Here is a 27198-nt window from a genome sequence, read left to right as displayed (position 1 = left end):
CCAATCTTTTGTAATCCCCAATCCAGTCCTAATGTCTCCAAAAACTGCTAAATAGTAACCTTGGGATAGCCTCCACCAAACAAATGGTGAAAAACTTTTAAAGTATTTGTATTGTTCCTATTTTTTACCATTACTACTAACACATATGACGGAACAATGGAGAAAAGGAAACTTAGAAAGCATTTTTGTTATTTTAAAATTTTTTAACTCAAGTTAAGTGGTTGAGGGTAATAATAGGTTACATTAGATCCTTATTTGACAACTGTTAGAAAAACTTAACCCGAGAGTCAGCGCGATTAGGTCTGGGGTGATTTCTCCGAGTAAAATTAAAAAATATAACAGATACAAGTAACGCAAATTAAGCTTTTGAGATTGTTATCTTTTATTACATTTCTTTATTGTTCTAGTCCTATTTCTATAATGAAATTGATTTACGATAAGATCTATTTAAAATGATGCGGTAGCAAGGTCTTAATCATAATGACAGTGATGGTGAAACTTGCATACATAGAAAATCAGTAATTATCAGCCAAATGTGCACGTTATGATAGTGCCTTGGCATGTTATATATGGACCATGCATCTTTGTCAATGCACGTACATATGTGGTCAGTAAAGCCATCGTCATCTATATAATGTCCATATGATGACCCAAACCCGAATACCTGAATATGGGCATCAAAGATGTCTACTTGAATATTATCCGGATCGAACACAAATTAACCTGACCCCAGTAATATGAGGATCATCTTTGGGTTATGAATTTTTTTCAGTCAGGCCAACTCGACCTTGATCGACCCAAGTATTTTATATGCATGCAATACTTTTAGTGAATGTATGCTCTTTTAATTATACAGATTCAGATCCAAAATTTCATTTTCTTGACCGAAAAAAAAAACCGAACTCGATATTCGGTTGGGTTTGGGTAAGATATCGGACCCGTTGACAACACCCTTAATTAGGACTGATCATCAAGAGTGATTTTAACTTTTACCCCTATACTCCATTATGTGAACGTGCATGGGCCATTGATCAAGATGGATGTAGGGCAGATGCATGTGCCTACGCATCCCATGAATGCATTGTTATGCCGACTGACGTCATCCCGTGCTGCCAAAGAGAGAGAGAGAGAGAGAGAGAACCTCCTTTTGCTTGGTTATTTTTCTTCTTTTTTCTATGTTGAGAACACCATATCCCTCCTCCTCTTACTCTTACTGAAAATATGATACCACCATCCTGCTCTTCTGGGTGTCCCTAGTGTGTGAAGGACACCTAAAGGCTTGAGATTCATTCTTGGTTTTATTTGTTTGGGGGAAAATGGAGCATTATGACTCCAACAGCAGCACATCGTCTTCGTCAGCAATCACCTACCAACCATCAAAAGATTTTCCGATGAAGATGTCCTTATCGTCGCCCCTAGAGATCGACGGCCTTCTGGCCGATGCCGGCTACTTGGTCAAGTCCTCCGACTTGGTACATGTCGCGCACCGCCTGGAGCAGCTCGAGAACGTCATGGTCACTTCGCAGCAGCCTGCAATCTCCCACCTTGCCTCCGATGCCGTCCACTACAACCCGTCGGACCTCGCCGGATGGGTCGAGTCCATGCTCGGCGAGCTCGGCCCTTCGGCGATGCCGGATTTTCTTGTCGAGGACTTCCCTTCGGTCGACTTTTCAGGAAATTACCAGCTGCCACCGGCCGGAGTCCATGTCCGGCCGGATCCGGCGGTCAGTGAGGAAGAAAGACTGGTCCAGCCGGGTGCAGTTGCAAGCAGCTGGGTCCTTTCTGATTTTGGTGGCACGACGGTCGAGGAGGATTCCGGCATCCGGCTGGTCCACCTGCTGATGACCTGCGCCGATGCAGTCCAACGTGGCGATACTCGATTGGCTGCCGTTTTGATTCAAGAGATGAGGATGCTGCTGAGCAGGAGTAGCACAGGGGGAATCGGAAAAGTGGCTGGCTGCTTCATTGATGCACTGAGCCGACGGATCGGCTACGGTCCCATTCATGCCGTTTGCGCCGAGTCAACTCTGGAAAATGAGATCCTCTACCACAACTTCTACGAGGCATGTCCTTACCTGAAATTTGCCCACTTCACGGCTAATCAAGCCATCCTTGAAGCCTTCAATGGCCACGATCACGTCCACGTGGTCGATTTCAGCCTAATGCATGGTTTACAATGGCCAGCTCTGATCCAAGCTCTGGCTCTCCGGCCAGGCGGGCCACCGCTTCTGCGCCTAACCGGCATTGGCCTGCCATCACCAGACGGACGCGACACACTTCGTGAGATCGGCTTGAAGCTAGCCGAGCTAGCAAAGTCAGTGAATGTCGGCTTCGCTTTTCGTGGAGTGGCAGCTGAGCGGCTCGATGATGTGAAGCCGTGGATGCTGCAGATAGATCCGAAGGAAGCTCTAGCTGTCAACTCAATCATGCAGCTACATCGGCTCTTGTACTGTGAGCCAGGTCACGGCTCGTCCATCGACTCCCTGCTCAAATGGCTCAAAGGGTTGAAGCCCATGATAATGACAGTAGTGGAACAGGAAGCCAATCACAACCAAGCCAGCTTCATGGACAGGTTCACAGAGGCACTGTACTACTACTCGACGATGTTCGATTCACTGGACGGCTGCAGTTTGATGCCCGAGAGATCAGTGGCCGAGATCTACCTTCAAAGGGAGATAAGCAACATAGTGTGTTGCGAAGGGCCGGCTAGAGTCGAGCGGCATGAGCCATTGGCTCAATGGAGGGCACGGCTTGAGGAAGCGGGGTTCAAGCCATTACACCTTGGCTCGAACGCGTTCAAGCAAGCAAACATGCTGCTTACACTCTTCTCGGCCCACGGCTACAGTGTGGAGGAGAACAATGGCTGTCTCACGCTCGGCTGGCATAGCCGGCCTTTGACAACGGCTTCGGCTTGGCAATTCATCGGCTCGGACTGAAGGTGGGACCCCACATGTAATTATTTCTCTTCCCTTTCCCTTTTTCTTGTTGAACAAAAAAAAAAGTGGGGTTTTTTCACCCCCCAAGTGATCAAATAAAATGAAATTCGTTTTTTCTGCCTTGGGACTTGGGATTTTATCTCAATGAACCAGTTTTTCTCTGACCATGCAGAAAAACTTTTGCATTAATATTAGCCGTTGATCATATTTGTTAAATGAAAGTGGGGGGAATGACAAAGACCTTTGCAGGAGTCCCAAAGACTTTAGGCCAATTTTTATTGGTTAAAATGGGGGCAATAATAATTTCCCTTGAATAAGGGGAAGGGGAAGGAGGCAGGTCTTGTCAACAGAGCAGATGATCACATGAATCCTTGGTACTTTTTTCCATGTTTAGGTGTTTTGTTTCTTGACACGTGTCTCAAGTTATCACTGACTTACTGACTCGGACTCGATCCGCGGGCGCGGTCTCAGGTCCTTCGTTACCAATCGGGATCCAATGATCCCTTAACTCATCTCCTATGTGGTCACAGCCAATCACATGGCATCACGCTTTAAGTGGGGCCATCCCCCCACACTCGGTCGCTGCGGAATGCTGCCATGTGATCATCGCCAGTGACCACATAGGAGATGAGTTAAGAGATCATTAATTTGATTCTGTTGGCATCCAGCCATACCGTTGTGTTTCGACGGACCTTCAGGCAATGAATTCACATGTGGTGAATCTGAGCCGTTGATTTTCTGAGAATTATTGCAAATGCGGGTTGATTGAGGCATTGCTTTATAAACTAAATTCACAGAATATGGGGGGGCCCATGAGGGATCTGGAACTGGTGGGCTCTACGATTGGGAGGGGCAGAGAAGGGGACCTCTGGTGGGGCCCGTTCATGTGTATAATTTTAACTGGTGGGTGGCGTGGACCACAAGAGAGAGAGAGAGAGAGAGATGAGCACGTTCACGTGGTTCGGTTCCACTTCGGTCTGAACCGTCCTGTCCAGCACTGCCGTGTCGGGACCACATGGCTCACGTGTGTCCTGCACATCCGGTGAGTCCCACTGCCCCCACCGTTGTACCCGTTGCATGCATGCTCCCGCACTCATGTGAATACGACCCCTCGACACGAACACACATGTTAGGGGGAGCCTTTGTTCATTATTTAATTATTTACAACTGCAATCTCATAGGTGCAAGTTGCTTTGATTCGATCTCATGCCATGAATGTGATCTACATGGTTAACCTGCTTAGTCTTGATCGCTGGTAGGGCTCGTAAATGAACCGAGCAGCCCGTGACTTGGCTTGGTTTGGCTTGTCACTAACACAATCGTTATCGACTCGTTTAGTTGGAGACTTGAGCCAAGAGCAGCTTGTTTAGCTTAAATGAATCGAGCTCAAACATAAGGTGCTTGGCTTAGCTTGGCTTGGGTCAGCTCGTGTGTGTGTGTGTGTTTATATATACATATTAATTATAATGTATCTAAAATATATACATTTGGCTGACCCCAATTGTTTTGGGATGAAGGCGTAGTTGTTGTTGTTGTTGTTGTATAAAATATATACATTTCATTATAAATAACAATATTTTTTACCCGAGCCAACTCGTGTTTGGCTTGTCTCAATTAAGGACGAGCCAAGCTGAGCTAAACACAAGCACAAGCTGAGTCACGAGCTTGGTCCACTAATAAATGAGTCGAACCGGAATATGCTATGTTTTGTTCGTCCAACTTGTTCATCAGACCTAATTGACGTGACAAAGTTTTACTGCAATAAAATATCAATGATTATAAATGAATCAATTTAAAAATATATATAATTTGTCAAAAAAAAAAGATCCAAGAGTTGATCGTCACTATAACACACTATATAGATCACATTTATGGTCCCAGATTGAGTTGAAACTTGCACTTATAAGATTCAACTCATTGATACCCGTTTGGGTGTGTGTGTACACTCTACAATGATTTGTATGTGCAATCTAATTTGGATCTCACGGTACAAGTCATTATGAGTCAATCTATCATTGTAGATATAATCTTCTTGCTTGATTTTGTAGGAATGAACCTTTGGATTGTATTTTTTCTAAAAACTGTGGATTCTGAGTAAAATAAAAATAAAAATTTATGATATCATTTTATTGATTACTATACGTTGGTCCTCATAAAGCCGATTTTGTAGAAGATTATATATATATATATATATATATATATATATATAGAGAGAGAGAGAGAGAGAGAGAGAGAAGGGGGTGCTGACCCCATCTCCCATAAGGCAAACAATATTTATCATTAAAACAACATTTAGTGGCAGCCACGCCTGCTGCTAAAGGTTGTTTTTAGTGACCGCTCACATGGTGGACACCCAGCACATCTGGTGCACACATGCACGGGTGAACACTAATATCCAAAAATTTTATCACATATTTTAATGAAATATAGAGGGTTTTACCTATTCGGATACCGATTTACACTGATGAATTTCAATTATTATATGTATGATCTGAACTACGTATGCATGGCCTGAATTACGTAGAAACTATGTAAGCTTGACCTTTAGATGTTTCGTATTATCGAATAGTATGCTTGGATTCACGTACGTATGCGAGATTATACATATACATGTGATAATTATACTTATGCTTCATGTTTTAATTATGCATATTTAAAGATTAAATGCTTTGAGATTCAATTTACGAATGCATGATGAAATAAGATGTGCAGATAGCTATATTGTGATATTAATGCATATAATGTAATGCTTCTTTTATCATTGGAATGACACATGATGTAAAGTTATGAATGCATGCAATAAATGTTGAAGCTTAGGATTGCACTATGGTTCATGAAACCCTGTTAGTTATGCTAAATGCATGATGGTATGACTTGAACTGCCATATGATGTGATATATAATATGATGCATGTTGAATGTAGACATGCTTATGCTCGAATTGAAGGCCATCAACCCCATGAGCGGTCAACTGTGTTTATGTATGTATGACTTTGATAAAATAATTCATTGAGAAACTATTTATAAGAGGATAATCTTGTAAGGTTTTACATATCCAAGACTAGATAGTTCGATCATGATGAATCTGTGAGGATATACAGGTCTAACACCAGTAGTTTGATAAAGACAAGCTTTTGAGAATGTAGAGGTCTAATACCAGTAGCCCAAATACTATGATTCTGTGAGGGTGTACTAGTCCAATACTAGATAGTCCAACAAGGATGAGCATGCGAATAGGTATATTTTCAAGACCAGGTAATCCGATGAAGAACTTATTTGAATATGTAGTAAGTCTCATGAGTGTGAACATGTTAAATATATTGATTATGATTGATTATGTTGATTGAATGAGCTGGTTAGGATAACTAGTTGTGAATCCATAAATTTGACTTTACTCCAAATTTTGTAGCTGAAATCAGATTGACTATATATCACTATATGATTAGAATGTATATGTTGATATATTAATTGAATGACATATTACACCTACAAACAAATATGTTGACTTATTAAGTGAATGACACATCACGTCTACTTAATTAGTCATGTTGCTAATAAATGATTATATTTTTTTAATTGACATATGTCACATATATATACTATGATGGATATGTATCATGGATATTTGATTAAATAAATTATGTTATCATTAATGTGCTACCTGTATTAGTTTTGTATACTCACTATGTGTTATGTTATAAACCTACTAGGTTTTTACGAGTCTGACCCATTTTATGGACATACAAGTAATTACAGGTTTAGTTGTGGATGTGAGATGCTGCTGCGATGACATTGATTAACCATTCATTTTTTTTTTTGGGAGTATAGAATTCAGATACATGTTATTACTTTGTTGGTTTTGTAATACTTTGTTTTCTTATAATTGAAGTATTTTAAACGAGTCATGTTATCTCCATTTAAATTCAGTATAATCATTTTGAGTAGAATGTAACCCACCAGAAGTTTTAAAACAAAGTTAAAAATGGTTTTACTGATGATTATTCAATAAAAGAAAAAGTTTTAATTTTTACATATTTTATAAATGATTAAAAATCTCATAGCGTTACACACACACACACACACACACACACACACATATATATATATATATATATATATATATATATATATATATATATATATATATATATATATATATATGCAAAATGTATTAGATTTGTGGGTGTCAATGGGTTGGGCTTGGTTTGGACCCTGTGGAACAAGATTTGGATTAGATTTTTTTGGGCATGGTATTGGGTCTGGACCCAGGTCCATTATAAAAAAAATCATACTCGAACCCGATAAGAACTACATGAACCAAACCCAGACCATACCCGATAAAATCATATTTTTTTTATCATTTTTACATTGAAAATTTTTGGGTCCTAATTGGAACTCGGGTCGGGTTTGGGTCTAGTATAAAATTTTATAAACTATACCCGAGTCCATGTATTAATCGGTTCTTCAAGTTTGGAGCTGGGTCTTAATCAGGTCTTCTTATTTATCACCATACTCAGGCCCTATATAGGGTTTGGTTTAGGTCGGTTCCGGGTAAACCAGACCCCTTGACACCCCTAATTAGATCAGAAAGATTTTGGTTTGGCCCACATGAAAATGAAAGACATAGTTTTAGGTGATTTTTTAGTTTGATTTAAACCAATAGGTGTGTTTATCACTTCTTGCATGCTACGCTTTATTATACATCACTGAAAAATACGAAGTTTTGTATATTTGAGATGCTGACACAGGATTAGAGGTGATGTTAAGGAGGAGCCCCAAGGAACCAACATTTAGAGACTTGATAAAACACACATTTAGATGGTCAAAGATCGTACTTTGGGGAGTTTGTGATTTACTTTTCTGGTGCCACTGAAAGAAAGGAGAATTCTCCAACAAATCTTTTTTATTTTGGCTAATTAAGTCAAGATAAAACTAGTTTTCATTGATGGTGACAAAGATGTGTGTGAACCTCCTTAGTCAATGTTTGTTTGGGGTGGGCACAAATGCTTGTGTGTCCTCAAGCCCACATGTGTATGTGTATGCGCGCGTGCACACACACACACACACATAGAGAGAGAGAGAGAGAGAGAGATGAAAAACTACAAAATGGGTACTAATGGTTTTTTGTTTTTTTGTTTTCAAAATTTTAAGTTCATAAATGTGTTCAACATGATTGATTTACTAGAAATACTTGGATCATGTATTTTGGGCGAAAAAAGTGGTATTTAAGCCTAAAAATTTTATGAAAATTATAGGTCATTGATTTTTGAAACCTTATAAAAACCTATTCATGCATCCAAATCAAATGCTCCAAAAAGTGATTCCTATAAAAACAAACATATAGATCACGTCTGTACAGTCAGAATTTTGAAAAAAAAAAATACTGAAAATTCAATAGCATATTTCATTTAGCTTCGTGCTCATCTCTCTCTCTCTCTCTCTCTCTCTCTCTCTCTCTCTCTCTCTCTATGTGTGTGTGTGTGTGGAGAGAGAGGCACAACTTTGGAGTCAGTGTGGGCACTTGCCTACCTCAGCAGTTTGTGGCTCTGCCACTGGTGTTGACTCTGCTTGGTTTAAGAATTTCAATAGTGATGTTGTTTCTCAATTTTGGAAGCGACAAAGAAGCTTGAAAAGTTGGTAAGAAGATGGCTCTAAATAGCGATGCAAAAGGTTCGGACCTCGAACAAGTAAATACATGGAGAGTTCGATCCGAAACAGCCAAACATTGTAAAACCTTCATCCTAGATCTGACCCATATTCTGGCTGGGTTTGTGGACCCTATCCCTAGGCAGGTTCATTGCCTACAGAGTTTAACACTGTCAAGATAGTGACGTTAAGTACAGGCGGCTAGGTCTTTGATGCTGAGGTGGTTTTTTCGTTTAAATATATGTCACAATGAGTAACAATTTAGAGTGCGTAACATGAGTGAGATCGGTTGAGTGTGCTATGATATATGCTAACACAAATCTGGCATTTGTTTTAATATTTTTTTTTTATCCCAACCTTGTAGGCTTGGGTACGAGAGAGGTCTGGCTCTAACCCGACCCATTGACACCTGTGTTTGTGATATTGGGCCGAGTAGGGAGCTCCATCCCCGCCTTCATTCCTGGACGGGGATGGACTTTAACGTCCACCCCGGCCTCCATTGCGGTTTCATGTCCTCCATCCCCGGTCCAAATGAGGGCGAGACGGGGTGGGGTCCCGTTTTCTCTCGGTCTAGGTGAGTTTTTCTCCATTAAATCTAAATCCAAATCCAAATCCGTTTACTCAATATCCGTTTAGTTGGATATGGTTCTTTTAATAAAGGTATACCTACTGCTAGCAGTAACTCCGGCCACCAGTGGGGTCCTGTGTCAAGCTGAAGGCCCAGCATCGAATCCCTCTGCCACATGGGGCAGCTGTTTTTCTGGCAGGGCCCCGCATAACCCCAGCTTGCCTTTCGAACATATATAAAATAATAATGTTGTACGTATTGTTTCAGGCCTTGAATCTATTTCCAAACAATTCAGGTGAATTAGGCGAGACTGATTTGGAGCTGGAACGATTTGTGTCACCCAACTTTTAATATAAAAAAAATTAAAAAAACATTAAAACAATCTTTTAATTTATTTTTTGCTTTATTTAAAAATTAGCCCATTCAAACCTATTTAGTATAAATTTTCTGCCGTTACGATACGTATGATTCAGCTCGGTTTGGGTCAATACTGATAACTTGCTCAAAAGTGAGAGTGGCACTTTACCATGTTGCCTCTTGAAGTCTTTGTTGTCAAACTGTGTGTTCTCATACGAGTCACATGATAATCTGTTTTAGTACACGACACACACCACGAACGAACAGTGGTTAGGCCTGTTTAGGACAGACATGAAACAAGTACATTTAAGTCACGGGAGGTGGACTCCTAAGCGAGAGGGTGGTATGTGTTCTCCCCCGAAGATGCACTGAATGCCACAATGCATGTTCGGGGGTCCGAATGAGCGCCACGTATGTAAGCACATGGGGCTCGTATTCTCGTGTGTGTCGGCATCACTTAGCATCGGAGTCCGGTGCGGTTGCAAAGACTTAAGTACCATTTCTTGTTATGAAACGATGGTTCGAGAAAATGACAAAAATGTCCTTCATTCAAAAAAAGAGAAACAATGGTTAAAAAAAAAGACAAAATTGTCCTCCATCCAGAAAGTCGAGGATGATGTTGACTCTTCAAAGTCTAAACAACGAAATGAACCTGAAGCGCTCTTTCTTTCTTTTATGTTTGAACTTTTTGTCGTCATCTTCTTCTTATTTCTTCTTCGTGAAACACTGTAAAACCCTCTCTCTCTAGAGAAGAAATTAAGGGAAGCAAAGAGCCGGTGATCTGATGGTGATCGTCATCCTCTTTATGCTAGCGACGACCGGAATACTACCCTCGTCTAGTAGGCAACCGACTGCGGCGGCCCATCCTCCACCTTCGAGGGACACCTACAACGGAATCTTCCTCCAGTACACCTACAACGGAGTCTTTCAAAGTACAATTTGTCTACCCCCTACGTCGACAATACTTCCGATCAGGGCTATGCCTTCTAGGCCACCCTCACGTTGCTCAACACGGGTGTCAGGAATGGCATGTTCATCTCCGGCTTCCTCATCATGGACCTCAAGACTGCCATCGGGACGACTGACGACTACAACCTGATCACGACGAAGATCGTGCTCAAGGGGGCAGTGTTCAACATCGCAATTTACGAAAACCGCATAGCGCAAAAAAAATGGCAAATCCAAAAATCGAGTAGCGATTTATAAAAATCGCATAGCAAAAAAAAAATGGCAAATCGCTATGCGATTTTTGTAAATCGCTATATCGAGTAGCAATTTACGAAAATCGTGTGGCAAAAAAAATGGCAAATCACTAAATCGAGTAGCAATTTACGAAAATCGTGTAGCAAAAAAAATGGCAAATCACTAAATCGAGTAGCAATTTACGAAAATCACGTAGCAAAAAAAAAAATAGAAAATCGATAAATCAAGTAGCGATTTACGAAAATTGTGTAGCAAAAAAAAACAAAAAATCGCGGGAAAGGGTATTACAAAAACCTCGAGCAAGAAACAACCGAAGGAAACATATGAGCGCCATGATAAAACAAAACACTTTATTGATCTTTTTTTACAGTTACAAGAGGGAAAGAAAAGAAAGAATTTATACAAGGACCCGCACCAGGAGGAGCCCCCGAACCCCCCTGTAAGAGCAAAAACTCTGAATCAAGCTCCACAACTCATCAAGTTGAACCATGCTACACGCAGTGCGCAAGTCAGTCAGTGCTTGATGGAGCAGTGTAGGATCACTTGTTGGATGTGCACAGAGGCAGAAAGAGAAGGAAGAGAGAGAGAGGGTTGATGTTCATGGCCTTCTTCAGGGGGGATTCCTTTCTCGGATAATCTTGCAGTGTAGGGACTGAGTCTTAAATAACCATCTTCAAAGTACTTAAGTCTTTGCAACCGCTCTTTTTCTAGAATCGTCGTTTTTATGACACCCATGGAGGAAAGGGTACTTAAGTCTTTGCAACCGCACTAGACTTCGATGCTAACTGATGCTGACAAACATGGGGATATGATCCACATGTGCTTACATACATGGTGCTCATTGAAACCCCCAAACACAAGATGTAGCTAACGGACGTCTTTGGGGCGGGGGGAACATATAACCTGCTTCGCTCTTAAGCCAACATCTCTCACCCACTTGGTCCTGGGTGGATGAAGTGCATTGTGATTGCACATGGGTGATCAGATGCAAAAGCACACAAAGGAGGCGTTTGTGTGTCACGGAAACCCCCGATGGGGTTTACGCGAAAACACATGAAGCATAAAGCATTTATGCGGGGTCTATCGTGACAACACAAAGTGTTTGTGCCATTTCTCTCACTTTTTATGTCTGTTTTTATTTTTCATGTGATTGCATAGTCGCTTCACAACCGTATCTCGCTTCATATTACTTTTTAACACTCACCCCTCACTTCTGCTTTGTGCATGCTTCTCATATCCAAGGCCCCAAATGTCACGAGTTCAATTCTCTATGAGATCAAATCTGCAGAATGGAACATCACTAAAAAGCTTCATCCACAAGGGCTTCGCACACCTGGTTAGGCAGAACGGCTTAAGTTGTTCTAGTTGAAAGACATCACTGTCCCTTTGAGTATGCATCTCTTGTTGCAAGGCCAAAGCAATAAGCTCCTTAGTGGATGACTGGAGGAGCCTGGGGTTTTACATATATGGTTGGGTGTGGCAACCATAACTTGGCAGGATTTTTTAACGTGGCAAGTATCTCGATCTGACTCTTGTTTCCCCATATAATAAACAAAACCTAGGCACAATATGACAAATGAATTGGAAATTAGTTTGTCAAATTGGAATCTAATGGGGAGTTTATTACACTCCCACTCAAAGGAATCTTCTTTCCTTTAAAAGAGCCACTTGGAGGGAAAGTGCTTTGCCAAGACCAGAGTTTTTTATATTTAGTACGTGGGTTTTGCCATATATTTCTCATAGAAATGTTTGTTTCACCCTTTATAAGAAAGATGCCCTATTTCTCATAGGAAAGGGCATGAAACTAAGGCCCCTAACTCATAGCACACACTACTTTCCCTAAATAAAATAGTAATAAAATGACACACAGAGACAATCATACAACACAACAATTTTACTGTGGTTCGACAATATGAATGTCTGTCCACAAAAAAAAATAACTCTCACTTCAAGTTACCTAAGAGCTTTGTTTACTAACATATTTATAGTCTTGGAGAGGCTTCTTGGTTACATGTTTTAGAGAGTTCAAGGACTCTAGAAGGTCCACACAATTTTTAAGTTTAGACTCTTGAGAGTCTTGATTCACAGCTCTTGTTGGGTTGATTTTTCATGGAAGAATCAGACATATGAGAGTCCTCCTTCATGTGAGAATCCTACATTATGTGAGAGTCCTTTTTAAGAGTGTTCTTCTTCATGTGAGAGTCTTTCATGGTATGAGAATCCTAAGAGAGTCCAAGTCCAACATGAACATGAGCAAGGCTAATGTGTCCAAGGTATCCTCTAACATTCTCCCTCAAGTTCAATGGGGTAGGAATCACATTGAGCTTGCGACAAAGAAGTTGGTGATGTGGCGATGATAGAGGCTTAGTCAACACGTTAGCAAGTTGATCTTGAGTTAAAATGTATCTAACAAATAATTCTCTTTCCACAATTTTATCACACACAAAATGAATATCAATATCAATGTGTTTGCTATGGTTATGGAAAACTGGATGAGCCGCTAAGTAGGAGGCTCCAACATTATCACACCAAAGAGTTGGAATTTGTGTGCAGGTCATGCCCAATTATTTTAAAAATACTGAAGCCAGGTTAATTCGGTTGTGACATTGATAATGGCCTTGTATTCGGACTTTGAAGCAAAACACAATAGATTGCTTCTTGGAGCTCCATAAAATTAAATTGGATCCAAAATAAATGACATATCTGCTAGTTGACCTATGGTCATTAGGGCATCTTGTTCAATCTGCATCTGAGTATGCTAAAAAGACTGGTTGGGAGGACAACTTTAAGAAAAAACTATAATGCAGAGTCCCCTTTAGATATCATAAGATATGTTTCACTATTTCTCAATGAATGTCAGTTGGTGTACGCATAAACTCGCATACTTTGTTCACTGTGAAAGAAATATCTGGTCGTGTGAGGGTAGCATACTGCAAGGCACCTACAATGCTCTAGTATAAGGTGGGATCACTGAATTTATTTCATGATGTCACTAAAAGAGTAGGAGAGAGAGAACCATGTGCATGGATACAGGTTTAGCTTCTTGCATGAACACCTTCACTAGAAGATTTAAAATATATTTTCTCTAAGATAGGAATAGGCCATGCTTGCTAAAATTTACCTCTATTCTTAGAAAGAAGTGTAGGGGCCCAAGATCTTTGATAATAAATTGTTCAACTAAGTTTGTAGATCAACTATTGCACAAGCTTGGGAGAACTGCCAGTAACTATAATATCATCCACATATATTAAAAAATAAAAAATATCATGTTGATTCTTACGTAAAAACAAAGATGTGTCTGTCCAAGCTCCAATAATGTTAAGAATTTGTAAGCAAGAGTTTAGCCTAACAAATTAGGCCCTTGGAGCTTGTTTGAGGTTGTACAAGGCTCCTTGGAGATTGCACACATTACTAAGGTGTTGTGAACTTTCAAAATTAGGAGGTTGATTCATTTTATGACAAGTAACCATGCAAAAAAGACATTTTGAACATCCAACTGATAAACAACCCATCCATTATTGACAGCAAGAGAAAGAATCAATCTAATGGTGACAAATTTTATCACAAGACTAAATGTTTCAAAGTAGTCCAGTCTCTTGTTGGTTGTAGCCTTTGGCCACAAGGCATGCCTTGTAGCATTCAAGAGACCCATATGCACGCCTTTAAATTTTATAAATCTACTTGTGTCCTACAACATATGGAGCTTCACCTATAGGTATTAGGGGTGCATGTCTTACTTTTTAGGATATCATAATCATTTTTGCATGGCATCACACCACTTGGTCTCTTGGTAGGCCTTTATAAAGGAGTCAGGTTCTTGGCCTTGAAACAGAGAAGCAAGTAGGGCTATGAGGTTAAAATACTTTGTGGTCTGAAAAACTTTGGGTTTTAAAGTGTTATCTTGAAACCCAGTAATCATATGGTGAGTTTTGATAGGAGGAGCACTCACAATGAGTATAAGCTCAAAATTAGGACTTGTGGGAGTTAGATTTGACAGGCTCCTATCATTTGGCTTGATTCATCAAGTGATGAAGTATTTTGATTTTTAATGGATTCTAATGGGGCGATTACATTAGGATTAGGACTAGGATATGAAATGACAATGAGTTGTTCCACGTAGGATGGTTTTGGTAAACTATGTGTAAACCCCCATCCAAATTTCAAAGCTTTTTTTCTTTTTTGAAAATACTTAAAAAAAATGTACTTTAATTAAAGCTCCTTTTTTAAAGCGAGTTTCCAAGCCAGGATCCAAAATTCACAAGACAATTGCACCTTTATGCAAACCGTAAAAGTCATTCTTTTCACATAGAAATATAACTTGTACAAAATGTGTAACAACATTTATATCTACAAAGTTCTCATAACATCAAAAGCAATTCCAAGTCTATGTCTAAAGGTTCATCGAGCTCAATGCTCCTCACCGATCCATTCTGCCAATATAAGCCAAAAGGAGTCAACTTTCTCAACTCAAAGTTCAATCCTTAGGTGCACCATGCGTCAAACACACATACTTATGTCATGTCTACGCACACAATGTATTTTCTTAATAACTCGTGTCAACTTTGATAAGATGACTGAAGCTGTAAGAAAACTAGGCGAGCATAACATATCTGATAGGCTGACTAAAACCATAATTAAAACCAAGTGAGCATAACACATCTGATAAGCTGAATAAAACCATCAAAAACCAGGTGAGCATAATACAACGGATAAGCTAGCTAAACCATAAGAAAACCAAGTGAGCATAATACATCTGATAAGCTAACTTAACCATAAGAAAACCAGGTGAGCATAATACATCAGATAAGCTGACTCAACTATAATAAAACCAAGTGAACATAATATATCTAATAAGTTGTCTGAACTATAAGAAAACCAAGTGAGCATAATACATTTGATAAGCTGTCTCAAACTATAAGAAAACCAAGTAAGTATAATATATCTGATAAGATGACTCAAACTGTACGAAAACTCGGCGAGCATAACACATCTGATAGTTGACTGAAACCATAAGAAAACCAGGCGAACATAATATATCTAACAAGTTGTCTTACTAATATCGAATGTCAAAAACCAATCATCATAAGCACACAATTAAAGCATAACATATATCATTGCATCTTACCCTTGTGGTTAAGGCAACCCGAGCCAACACTTCATGTATTGTACCCTCATGATACCAATATCTTGGCCAAGACACAACTATCATCAAGAAAATGACATACATTTAATAGAACAAGTGTACCCCCTAGGTACTAGCACCCAAGGTCAAAGCTCACAGTATCCCTTTGGTACGAGCTACAAGGATGAAATGTTCAAAGTCTATGTGCACACAAGTATAGACAACAACAACACATAGTACCATTCTGATACTTGGATCTTGCCCAAGATGCGACACACACAATGATAGTTAACATGAAGGCCAACTCAAGATACCCGCTCGATACCATAGTTCAACCTCCAAACATGTTCTTATAACAAGATATCTCTAGGGTTATCACCCTAGGATTCTAACTGTACACATATATACCCTTTTTTCTCATTGGTATTATCATCTTTGTAATACTTATAACTGAAAATAATGGGATCTTACATCCCAATGCATTATACAACATTTAATATGCATAAATACACAAAATAGGTTCCTCTTAAACCATCCAAACTCACATTTTTACCTTATTATATAAAAATTACTTAAAAAATAACTAAATACAGTTATTGAAGTCCATACATAACCATTTGAGACTAATATATCGAACCTTTAGGCTTAATAGCCCTTATCGGAAGCCAAAACACTAAGAAAACCATATTTGAGTGACTCAGAAGTCGACGCTCCAAAGCCTAGGAGTCGACTCATCTATTCATGAGTCAACTCTCTCCAATAAAACTAAAATAACATAGCAGGGAGTCAACTCTCTACTACAGAAGTCAACTCACAACCTGTAAGAGTCTATTAACAACACAGAGGAGTCAATCACTGACCTCTATGAGTTGACCCTCAACCAAAAACACCTAATACGTAGGTGAAACCCATGCATAAAACCTTCAACATCAACCAGGTACGGTCTCATAGACCATAAATCCCTCAGATTCCAAGCTCAACCACTTTAATATGCACACAAAATATCAAAAGAAGCCCACTTACAAGCATTAGAGTCAACTCAGACCACTCAGGAGTCGACTCTTCAAACAACAAGAGTTGACTCATAGATGCAAGGGTCGACTCATCAAACAGAATGAGTTGACTCACAAATGCAAGGGTTGACTCATCAAACAGAATGAGTAGCAAGGGTCGACTCATCAAACAGAATGAGTCAACTCATCAAACAGAATGAGTCAACTCATCAAACAAAATAAGTCAACTTACAAATGCAAAGGTTAACTCATCAAACAAAATGAGTTGACTCATAAATGCAAGGGTTGACTCATCAAACAAAATGAGTCAACTCACAAATTTAATGGTTGACTTAACCCAACAAGAGTTGACCCTTCCAAGCTGGGGTCAACCCTGGCAAAACATAAGGGTCAACTCCTAAGCCTAGGGGTCAACCAAACACAACAGAGAGCAGGGAGTCAACTCCAGAACTGTAGGAGTCGACCCCTGACAATAATACATTCGGTTTCAACATCTAAAACACCAAAAATATAGAGATCTATGCACCAAAATTGTTCAAAATTTCTTCCCCAATACTCCTAGGGTTGTCCCAAACTGATCTACACCAGTTTCCCCAATTTTCCATGGATTCAACATCATAAATCACTTCATAACATGAAAGAACTTGCTAAAATTCAAAATATCAAAAAATAAACCCATCTATCACATGAAATCTTCCAAACCAACATAATTTTAAGCATGAAACAATTATAAGCATGCTGAAATCATATATCTAAACATAAATTCATCTAAAACATATTATAAACTCAAAGATTGAAATCATCTAACATGATTTAACATGCTAAGGTCTAAAACTATGTGGGAATTCATCTTTTCTCAAAGTCATGATGGAAACCAATAAATCAAACATTGTTTTCTATTAAAATCACCAACTTTCCTATGCATATGTTCTACACTAGAAAGCAATGCGAGGAGTACAGGATCATACCTCGAATCTATGCTCATTCACAATGAGAATCTATGCCATGACTCAAAACCATTGAAAACATGCCTCTAAGCAACACCCGAACTCCACACTTGCCAGAAGACACTCCACCACCACAGCTCCACGAACGAGGGAGAGAAGGGGGAGAGGGGAGGAGAGAAGAGCATGCGAGAGAGGGAGTTCTATAGAGAGAGTGAGAGGGAGAAATGGTATGCATAATGAGAGATTAGATTAGGTTTTTAAATAAAAACACCTAATACATGTCAATACCAAATAAAATGGTGGGGGTTGAGCTGTTTACTTTAATGACAGTTGCCTCTGCCTAAGTTACTAAAATGCCCTTGTTGCATTTTCTATACCAGTTTTGCCCATTTTTACTAATTTATTTACCATACTACCATTTCCTATAAAACTATTTTTTTTAATTAATTACCTATCATATCTCTTAACAATTTAATCATTTAACTTTTCTAAAAATTTTGAGCACATTCCTTGCCCAAAATGCCATAAACAATTCCAGAAATAATGACTATGCCCCCAAATCCAAATGGGGCCGATTCAAATCCAAATCTCGACTGTTTGAGATCCAAATCGATGAAAAATACTTATATAAAGTCTTCAAAAATCTGGAGTGTTACACTATGATTTTGGCTTTGAAACGAAAAGCAAGTTTTATCAAAGACTATATGGTGTGGGGTGTATAATCTCCTAGATGCTAAGCAGAAGCAATAATGTCCATGATGTTGAGGATCATATCTGATAAACACACATTTTCATATTTGAAATCTAGTTTATGTTTTCTATAGGGCCACAAATAGGAATAGCAAGCACATCCAAACATTCTAAAAAAATTATAGTCAGGTTCATTTTTTAACAATTTATTCATGAAAAAAATATCATTAGCAGTCTTAGAAGAAATGTGATTAATGAGATAAATTGCAATACTGAATGCAAAAGTCCAATATTTTGGTAGAACCCTAACTTGGGCAATCATAGACAGACTAGTATTAATGATGTGGCAATGCTTTCATTTGGTCGCCCCATTCTGTTTATGAGTATGGGGACATAAAATTATGTGTCATATGCCACACTCAACCAAGAACTTAGAGATAGCTTGATACTCTTCTCCTCAATCAGTATGAAGTTATTTTATTTTTATGTTCACAAGATTTTCAACAAGCATCTTAATTTTTTTTAACACACTAGCCACATCAGATTTATTTTTACTGAGATAAAGCCAAGTAAACTTAAAATATGCATCTATGAATGTAACATAATATTTAAAACCATTATTTACAACCACTAGAGTAGAACCCCACACATCAGAATAAACTATCCAAAGGACCATGACACATGTTTATGAAGCATTCAAAAGATAAATTGTAACTTTTTTCTTTTAAATATGCTTCACACACAGTTTTATTAAAAGGTTTCTCATATAGTAACTCAAATTTATTTATTATATGAGCACTATACATAATGCAAGATGGACAAACTTCATGTGCCATTGTCCAACCGATGTCTTCTCTCCAACAAAGGCCTCCTTATGGGTGTGTCTCATATGGAACTGATAGAGACCTCCCTTGCTTGATCCTTGAAGAAAGCAATTTTTTGTGCAGCGATCCTTCACACAATAATGATTATCATGAAATTCAAAGTAGACATTATTATCCTTGCAGAATCTTTGATAATATAATAATTTTTTAGTAATATTTGGCATATGTAGAATATCCTTTAAAATCAATCCATGAAATTTAGAGGAACCAATATGATTCATTTTCAAACTTGAACCATCACCAATCTTTACTAAATCGGGTCCCTAATATTCGTTGTGGATGAACAAGTTGTTGATATCATTCATGACATGATGAGTGAATCATGTATCAAGGTATCATCCTTCCTCACTATATACTGAAGCATTAGAATGAGGCACAACATGCAGTGTTGTGGGAGCAACATAGAATGATTTCCCTTCTGCTATATTTGAGATTTGATAACACTAGCAAGTTGTGTGTCCAAGACCCTGGGTTTCTCTCCCTGATCATTGAATCTATCACCTATCTAGCCTTGACCTCTATTATTTCGACGACTGCCCCTATCTCACCCAGGTTATCTAATATAAAAGTTGGTGCTAGGGACAATCATGTCTATGATAGTGTCATTTGTGATTAAGGCGTCATGAACCAACAACAAACTGTGTAACTCATCCAAAGTGATGGGTTCTTTTTCAGGTATCTATATAGGCCTTGAATGTCATGTACTCATTCAAAAGACCCCTTAGTATTTGAAGATTCATGTCTTCATCTACATGTTTAGATGTCATAGCCAGCTGATGAGCAATAGCTCGAGTCTACTGAAAATACACATCTACTATTTTATTTCCTTTATTAAGATCCTTTAACTATGACTTGAGTTGCATTATGGAGAATCTTGTTTGGGCAACATACAATCTCTTTAGAGCGGGACACATGTCATGTGTAGAGTGTAACCCAACTCTCTGAATATGAATTGACTTAGATAATGATGATATGATCCAATTTAAGATAAGTTGGTCATATTTCAGTCATTTGACATAGAATTAAAATTCACAGAATCTCTAACAAAATTCAGGGGTGTGGGCTTACTACCGTCAACATACCCCATGAGACAATAAATATGTAAAATAGGTATAAATTGTGACTCCCAAAAAAGATAATTTTTTGAGGTCAAATTAATGGCCAGATAATGGTGAACATTACTCAGCATTGATGGAGATGCAGGGCTGAAAACATTACTAAACATGGATGTAGAGGACAATGAAGTCGAGTTGGTATTGGACTCCATCAAAATCAATAGACATTGAATTTAGGGAGTGATAGATTATGGTGGCTCTGATACCATAAAATGGCATACACACAATCACACAATACAACAATTTTAACATGGTTCGACAATATGCCTGCCTACATCTACAAAAAAAATAGCTCACTTCATGTCACCTAAGAGCATTGTACTTTTTAGGGAGTTTAATGACTCTAGAAGGTCCAAATTATTTTTAGGTTTGGACTCTTTAGAGTCTTTATTCATACAAGTCTTGTTGGGTTGATCCTTCTTGAGAGAGTCCTCATTCATGTGAGAGCCCTTCCTGGTATGACAATCCTGAGAGAGTTTAAGTCCAAAGTGAACCAATAAACCCATTGGGAAAAAAAATCAAAGACTGACCCAACCTTTGTCATCACGTCCAGTTGCAGCCATCCTGAAATTATAGGACTCTGATTAGAAGACCCGGACCCAATTGAATATGGAATTGTCCACCAGTCTTCCCATATTTTTATCGGCTTCCAGGTCTGGGACCAGATCAAACAGGCCAAAAGGTTTGCCAGATCTGACACTTAAGTAGTACACTAATGGTTTTATTGAGAATCCAATAATGTTTGTCATTGATTCTTACAAGAGTTGGGATTAAAATAAGAAAGGTATGTTATTTATTGTGATAGTCAGAGTGCAGTCCACTTGAGCAAGAATTTCTCATTTCATTCAAGATCAAAACATATTGATGTTAGATACCATTGGATCCATGATGTCTTGAATGATAAACGGTTACATCTTGAGAAAGTTCACACTGATAATAATACTTCAAATATGTTGACTAAAGCACTACCTAAGGACAAGCATGAGAAGTGTCGACTCTTGGCAGGAATGGTCGAAGCCTCCACATAAGTCAGAAGGGGGAGAATTGTTGGGTTTTCCTCCTTTGTGGGACCCATCTATTTAGTGAATAGATCTTTTGATAAATGCTGATTTATGGCATGCTTTGGAATTGCACATATTCGTTATTGCGGGGGGATTCCCAAGCACGACCTTTAATTGTCTCAAGGTTGATTTATGTATTCAACAACATAGCGATTTATGAATAGCACTTCAGCTGAATAGCGATTTGTGGGTGGCGCTTCAGCTGAATAGCGATTTGTGGATGGCATTTCGTCTTCCACATTAAATGTGAATCTTGTTCTCTGTTTAGGGAGGGGTGGTTCGGCTAGCAAGAGGTTTTTTTTTTTACTTCTTTTGGGGGTTGTTTCATGCGGCTGGTTCTTTAGAACATTTGTTCCTTTTTCGGTGAGGTCTTTCCTCTTGTTATTTCTTTACACCTTTGTGTGTTTGTAAGGCTTATGCCTTTTGGCCATTTTGTAAACTCTGTTTGAAGATAGTGGAAAGTGCTGACCTATCGATCACCGTAGACGTACCTCAATTTGAGAAAACCACATAAATCTTGTGCGTTTCTTTTATTTGTATTGTTATATTTATATTGCTTCCATTGATTTTCACTTGAGAGAAAGCCTGTTTTTTCTCAACAGCTTTGTGTCAATGTAAGCATGGATCCACTTGCCCTGCTCCAATGCTCCCAGTTGTGCACAAGCAGAAAGCAAATTCTTGAAGCCTGCATCACATGAAAAAGGGAGAGTGCTTCCTTGAAGCAGTTCCCTTGCACATAGCCTGTTATCATAGAGGTCCATGTGAATACAGCTCTTTCAGTTTCAGGAATTTCATGAAACATTTGGATTGCACTCAGTGTATCTCCACATTTTGCATACATGTTTATTAATGCATTGCCAACAAAAACATCACAGTTAATGCTATGATCTTTAATATAAGAGTGGAGCTGCTTCCCCTCTTCAAGATCACCCAACTGTGCACAAGCTGACAACAAATTCACCATTGTAACCTCACTTGGTTTTGCACCACTATAAATCATTTTCTGAAACAAAGCTAACGCCTCCACAGGAAAATTGTTCTGGGTAAATCCTCCAATCGGTACATTCCATGAAACAGTATTCTTCATCATCATGCTCTCAAATACTTGAACAGCATTTTGTAAATCCCCACACTTGGCGTACATATTAACAAGTGTGTTACTCACAAGCACATCACACTCAATTTGGTTATCCTTGACGAAAGAGTGCAGCCATCGTCTTCTGTCGAGAGCACAAAGCTCCGCACAGGCCGATAAGAGGCTCACCACAGTGCCCTTGTTGGGTGGACTCGGGACAGTCGCATTTGATCAAAGAACTTGAATGCTTCTTCAGAATCATTCAGATGAGCATACGCAGCAACCATCATCGTCCATAGAACTATATCCCTTTCAGGACATTCATCAAACAGTTGTCGTGCATCATCAATTCTCCCACACATAGCATAAAATTTGATGATTGCAGATATAACAAACACATCACGTTCAAAGCCAACTTTGATGCCTGCTGTAATCATTTGAGCATGGACTTGCTTCAATTCTTCCATGGTGGTGCAATGAACTATAAGAAAGGTGATGGCAGATGGTTGGTGGAAAACCCATTTCTTGTTTGATGGATGACTGATAGGTTTGCTGTGGATGTGAATGCAAGGCATGCATTTGAATGTTCCTATGCTCTCATGAAGAAAATGGGAGGCGAAGCCTCTGAGTCTAAGCATATGGATGAATGGCAGAAAGAAATGGAGGGAAAGTTTTAAATTAGAATAAGCCCATCAGAAGCACATGAAATGGCAATCATACAAAGCAAGGTTAAAACTATGCTTTAATAAAGGACAAAAATCAAGTCCAAAAATGAGTGAGCAGTGACCTGTTTAACCTGCCTAATATTTAAGAGTAAGGATGTAAACGGTTTGGATTCAGGTCAGATGTGGCCAACACCAACTAATCAGCGTTGGCTAAACTGATTCGGATTGAGCTATGGTGAAAAGTTCATACCAAATCTGACCTCTTACATGTAACCAGACACAAATATCCGTCAAATCTGGACTTTGGTTGAATTCAGTAAAAAAAAGTCAAAACTATATCCGCATCTGATTATAATTGGATATGATTTTAACTTACCAAATCTAACTGGAAGGATTTGAATTTGGTTGGATTGGATATCGGATAAAATCTGTTTAAGATTAAGCCATACATTACTTGAAGCCAAGTTCTGGAAATATATAGCCACAAAAGGTGTGTGTGGTCTTTTTCTTTTTAAGCTATGTTAAAGGAAAACCCATCCATCACCAACTGCACCTTGGCAGGCCTCCAGTTGATAAAACCCTTGAGGTCTCCCTACCCCCCAGCTTTGTCCTTGGGCAAGAGACGCCTCCCGAACTCATGACATCCCACCAACTTAGTGACGCTCACAAGTTGCCCCTACCAGATGAGGTCGGAGCCTTTGAGAGGTACATGGCCACTTAGATACCACAAGCATTTGCTGAGAATATGTGTGTCTAGGATGAGTAGATTGTACGTGTATATGTCAATGTGCAACTGCTATAGTTAGAGAAAAAGATTGCAGTAAATTGGTCAATGCCTGAGAAAAGGTTTATGTATTCATGTCTATAGATGCTTAAAAGCTAAAATGATTCGAACTTCATGCCAGTGTGCTGTTTGTTATCTCAAATTACACGTGTTTGCAGTGACATTATGACAGAGATTTGTTTATGCAAGGTCTCTCAGTAGCTGGGATCATCATCTTGGCCATGTGCTGTGACAGATCCATTTATAATTGTGGGAAGCATAGTTACTGAAATGGGAGGTACATGGGCTTCCCACCTATCTATGAAACTTCCGACAACTCTGGATTGGAGATCCCCTATTTGATGTGTTCAATTTCCTTGGAGATTAAACTTGCAATAGGTACGAAGCAACATTGTGGGCTGGTCCACCATCGTAGGGTTTACCATCACAAAGGGAAAGCTAGTTAGGGCTGGATCCTAGTGGGTTCTTCATCATTAACTAGAAAATGGCTTGTCTTTACATACGGATCACACTACCTGGGTAAGAATCAACTTAAAATAAATAAAAACTTTGATTATTTTAATTCCAAGTCATTTTACAAGCTACATCTCTTTTATACTTAAAAGAATAATTTCATGGATTTCTTTTTGCCAGAATATGAGTCTATGATGTCGGAAATGTCTTTCGCATTCTTGAAAGTTCGGATTTATGAATACTTTGGAAATGTTCTCCGAGTTCTCGTATATTTACAGATTGTGTATCCCTAAAAAAGATTCTGAAAATCTAGAATATTTATAGAATCATGTATGTTTTATAAAGATTTCTGAAATTTGAAGTATTTATAGGTTTTGCGTTTATTTAGAAAAGCTTTTGAAATCTTGGGTATTTGGAAATGCATGTGTCCTTTAGAACAAAAGAAAAAATGTTTTTAAAATTCTGCATAAAGAAGAGTTTTTGTAATTTATTGAATGTTTGCATGCTAGAGAAGTTGGTTTAGAAAATTGTGTGTGACTATTGTTCCTGTTTTCTAGGGGTTAACTCCTGAGAGTACAAAGTGATTGAATACACATATGTTGTCATATTTTGTGTACTATCATATAGATTTAGCCAATATTACTATTGTACTTAGATTCATGAAATGATAAACAACTCAAAGGTAGTTTTATTGTATTTGAAATTTAGGTAGGGTAAAATGAGGCAAATGTGTTGAGATACATTACACATGTGTATCAAAAGGTACCAGGTGTTGGTATTCTAGCTTCACATGAGTCTTAGTTTTATCAACTATGGTCGGTAGGTGTAGTGATTACGCGTGTCAGAGCTCTTACCAAAGTAGGACTCCAATGATTCCCTACACTCGTCTGGAAATAAGCAAATTCAGGGCCTTTTATTTATTGTTTTTTTCATCTGGTTTTATCTCGTATATGCTTTCTTTTAATACATGTCTTTTGTCATGCAGTTTTTAGTTTTGTGATTTTAGATGTCTCAAGTTCTATATCGTTTCTTGATGGATCTAACTTTAGTGATTAGAAAAAAACTGTTCTATTTACATTAAGGTATATGGATTTAGATCTGGCCATAAGGATAGATGAATTTGCTGCCCTAACTGATCAAAGTATTGTTGATTAAAAGAGTGCTTTTGAGAAGTGAGAGCGCTCAAATAGGCTTAGCTTGATGCTTTTGCAATCTAAGGTGGCTAAAAATATTCGCAGTGCTATCCCACAATGCAGGACAGTGAGAAAATTTTTGAGTGCTATTGAAGCACAAATTGTGAGTTCAAATAAGGCCAGAGCCAATACCCTAATGTCAAAGCTTATAAATATGAAATATTCTGGAGGGGGTAATATTTGTCAGTACATTTTGGAAATGAGGAGCATAGCATCTCAGCTGAATGACATAAAGCTGACAATTTTTTATTCTTTCCTAGTGCATTTGATTCTGGCGTCCTTACCTTTAGAGTATAGACCTTTCAAAATCTCTTACAATACACATAATGATGAATGGATATTCAATGAACTTATGTCAAAGTGTGTTGAAGAGGAAGAGAGATTGAAAAGAGAGAAGGTGCAAAGTGCGCATATGGCTTCTTTTGGCTCCAAGGTAGGATCAAAGAAGAATGCATTCAAGAAAAATGTTAGGAAGAAGCCAGCAGGGGATAAGACATCCCAAGGCAAGCAATTTGACTCTGCTCCCATAAAGTGTTTCTTTTGCTAGAAGAAGGGACATAGGAAGGCTGATTGCATAAAGTATAAGAAGTGGTTGGAAAAGAAAAGTAATTTGTCATTTGTTTTTCATGAATGTAATTTATTACAAATTCCTGAAAATAGTTGGTGGATTGACTCTGGTGCTATTGTTCATATTTTCAATTGTCTGTAGTCGTTTCTGAACAGAAGGGAACCAACAATGCATGAGAAGAGCATTTATTCAGGAAACAAGATGTGTTCGCATGTGAAGGGCGTTGGGACCTGCAGGATTACTTTAAATACAAGCGTAGTTTTGAATCTTCATGATGTCTTTTATGCTCCATCATATAGTAGAAACTTAATTTTAATTTCAAGATTGGATAATTTTAGATATTGCTTTAAATTTGAAAATTTCAAGTTATTCATATACAAAAATTCTATTGAAATTGGTTCTGCATCAGTTTGTGATGGTTTGTATAAATTGAACGTGAGGATCTGAACCCAGAAGTCTTTTACTTTTGAATACGCATTGGTTGTAAATAAACGTAGCATGATTAATGATAAATCCTACATGTTTTGACATCGAAGATTGGGTCATATCTTTGAAAAGAGAATAAAGAGACTCGTAAATGAAGGGATCTTGAAATCTTTAGATTTTACCGATAATGACCCGTGTATTAATTGCATAAAGGCTAAGCATACAAACACATATAAATATGGTGTCAAACGTAGTAGTGAGATATTGGAGATAGTCCATACGGATGTATGTGAACCGTTTACCCCATGTTACACAGGCGAGAAATATTTTGTCACCTTTATTGGTGACTATTCACGGTATATGTATCTCTACTTGATTTTTGAAAAATCTGATATTTTTTAGATGTTTAAGGAATTTAAGAAAGAAGTAGAAAAACAAACCGATAAAGTTATTAAGATAGTCAAGTCTGATAGAGGTGACCAATATTATGGTA

The 27198-nt window shown here is 38.4% G+C and overlaps 1 protein-coding gene and 1 pseudogene across 2 annotated transcripts; one reads left to right on the top strand and one right to left on the bottom strand.

The window, feature by feature from the left end:
* The first annotated feature begins 1107 nt into the window (after positions 1-1107).
* Positions 1108-3052, top strand: LOC149820444 (protein SLENDER RICE1-LIKE 1 pseudogene; annotated as a pseudogene). The gene has a single exon (XR_016426608.1). The product of XR_016426608.1 is annotated as a protein SLENDER RICE1-LIKE 1 pseudogene (transcript).
* A 19084-nt stretch (positions 3053-22136) lies between these two features.
* On the bottom strand, positions 22137-22685 carry LOC149820443 (pentatricopeptide repeat-containing protein At1g11290, chloroplastic-like). The gene has a single exon (XM_089981800.1). It carries the CDS (start codon positions 22683-22685, stop codon positions 22137-22139), a length of 549 nt encoding a protein of 182 aa, XP_089837926.1.
* Positions 22686-27198: the final 4513 nt, after the last annotated feature.

The sequence above is a fragment of the Nuphar pumila genome, chromosome 12 (genome assembly GCF_984573655.1).
Source record: "Nuphar pumila chromosome 12, dmNupPumi1.hap1.1, whole genome shotgun sequence".
NCBI lineage: Eukaryota > Viridiplantae > Streptophyta > Magnoliopsida > Nymphaeales > Nymphaeaceae > Nuphar > Nuphar pumila.
This window is presented reverse-complemented; position numbering and strand designations above follow the sequence as displayed.

Excerpts from the sequence above, each read along its gene's own strand:
- LOC149820443 (XM_089981800.1), bottom strand. The coding sequence starts at position 22,685 with ATGTACGCCAAGTGTGGGGATTTACAAAATGCTGTTCAAGTATTTGAG.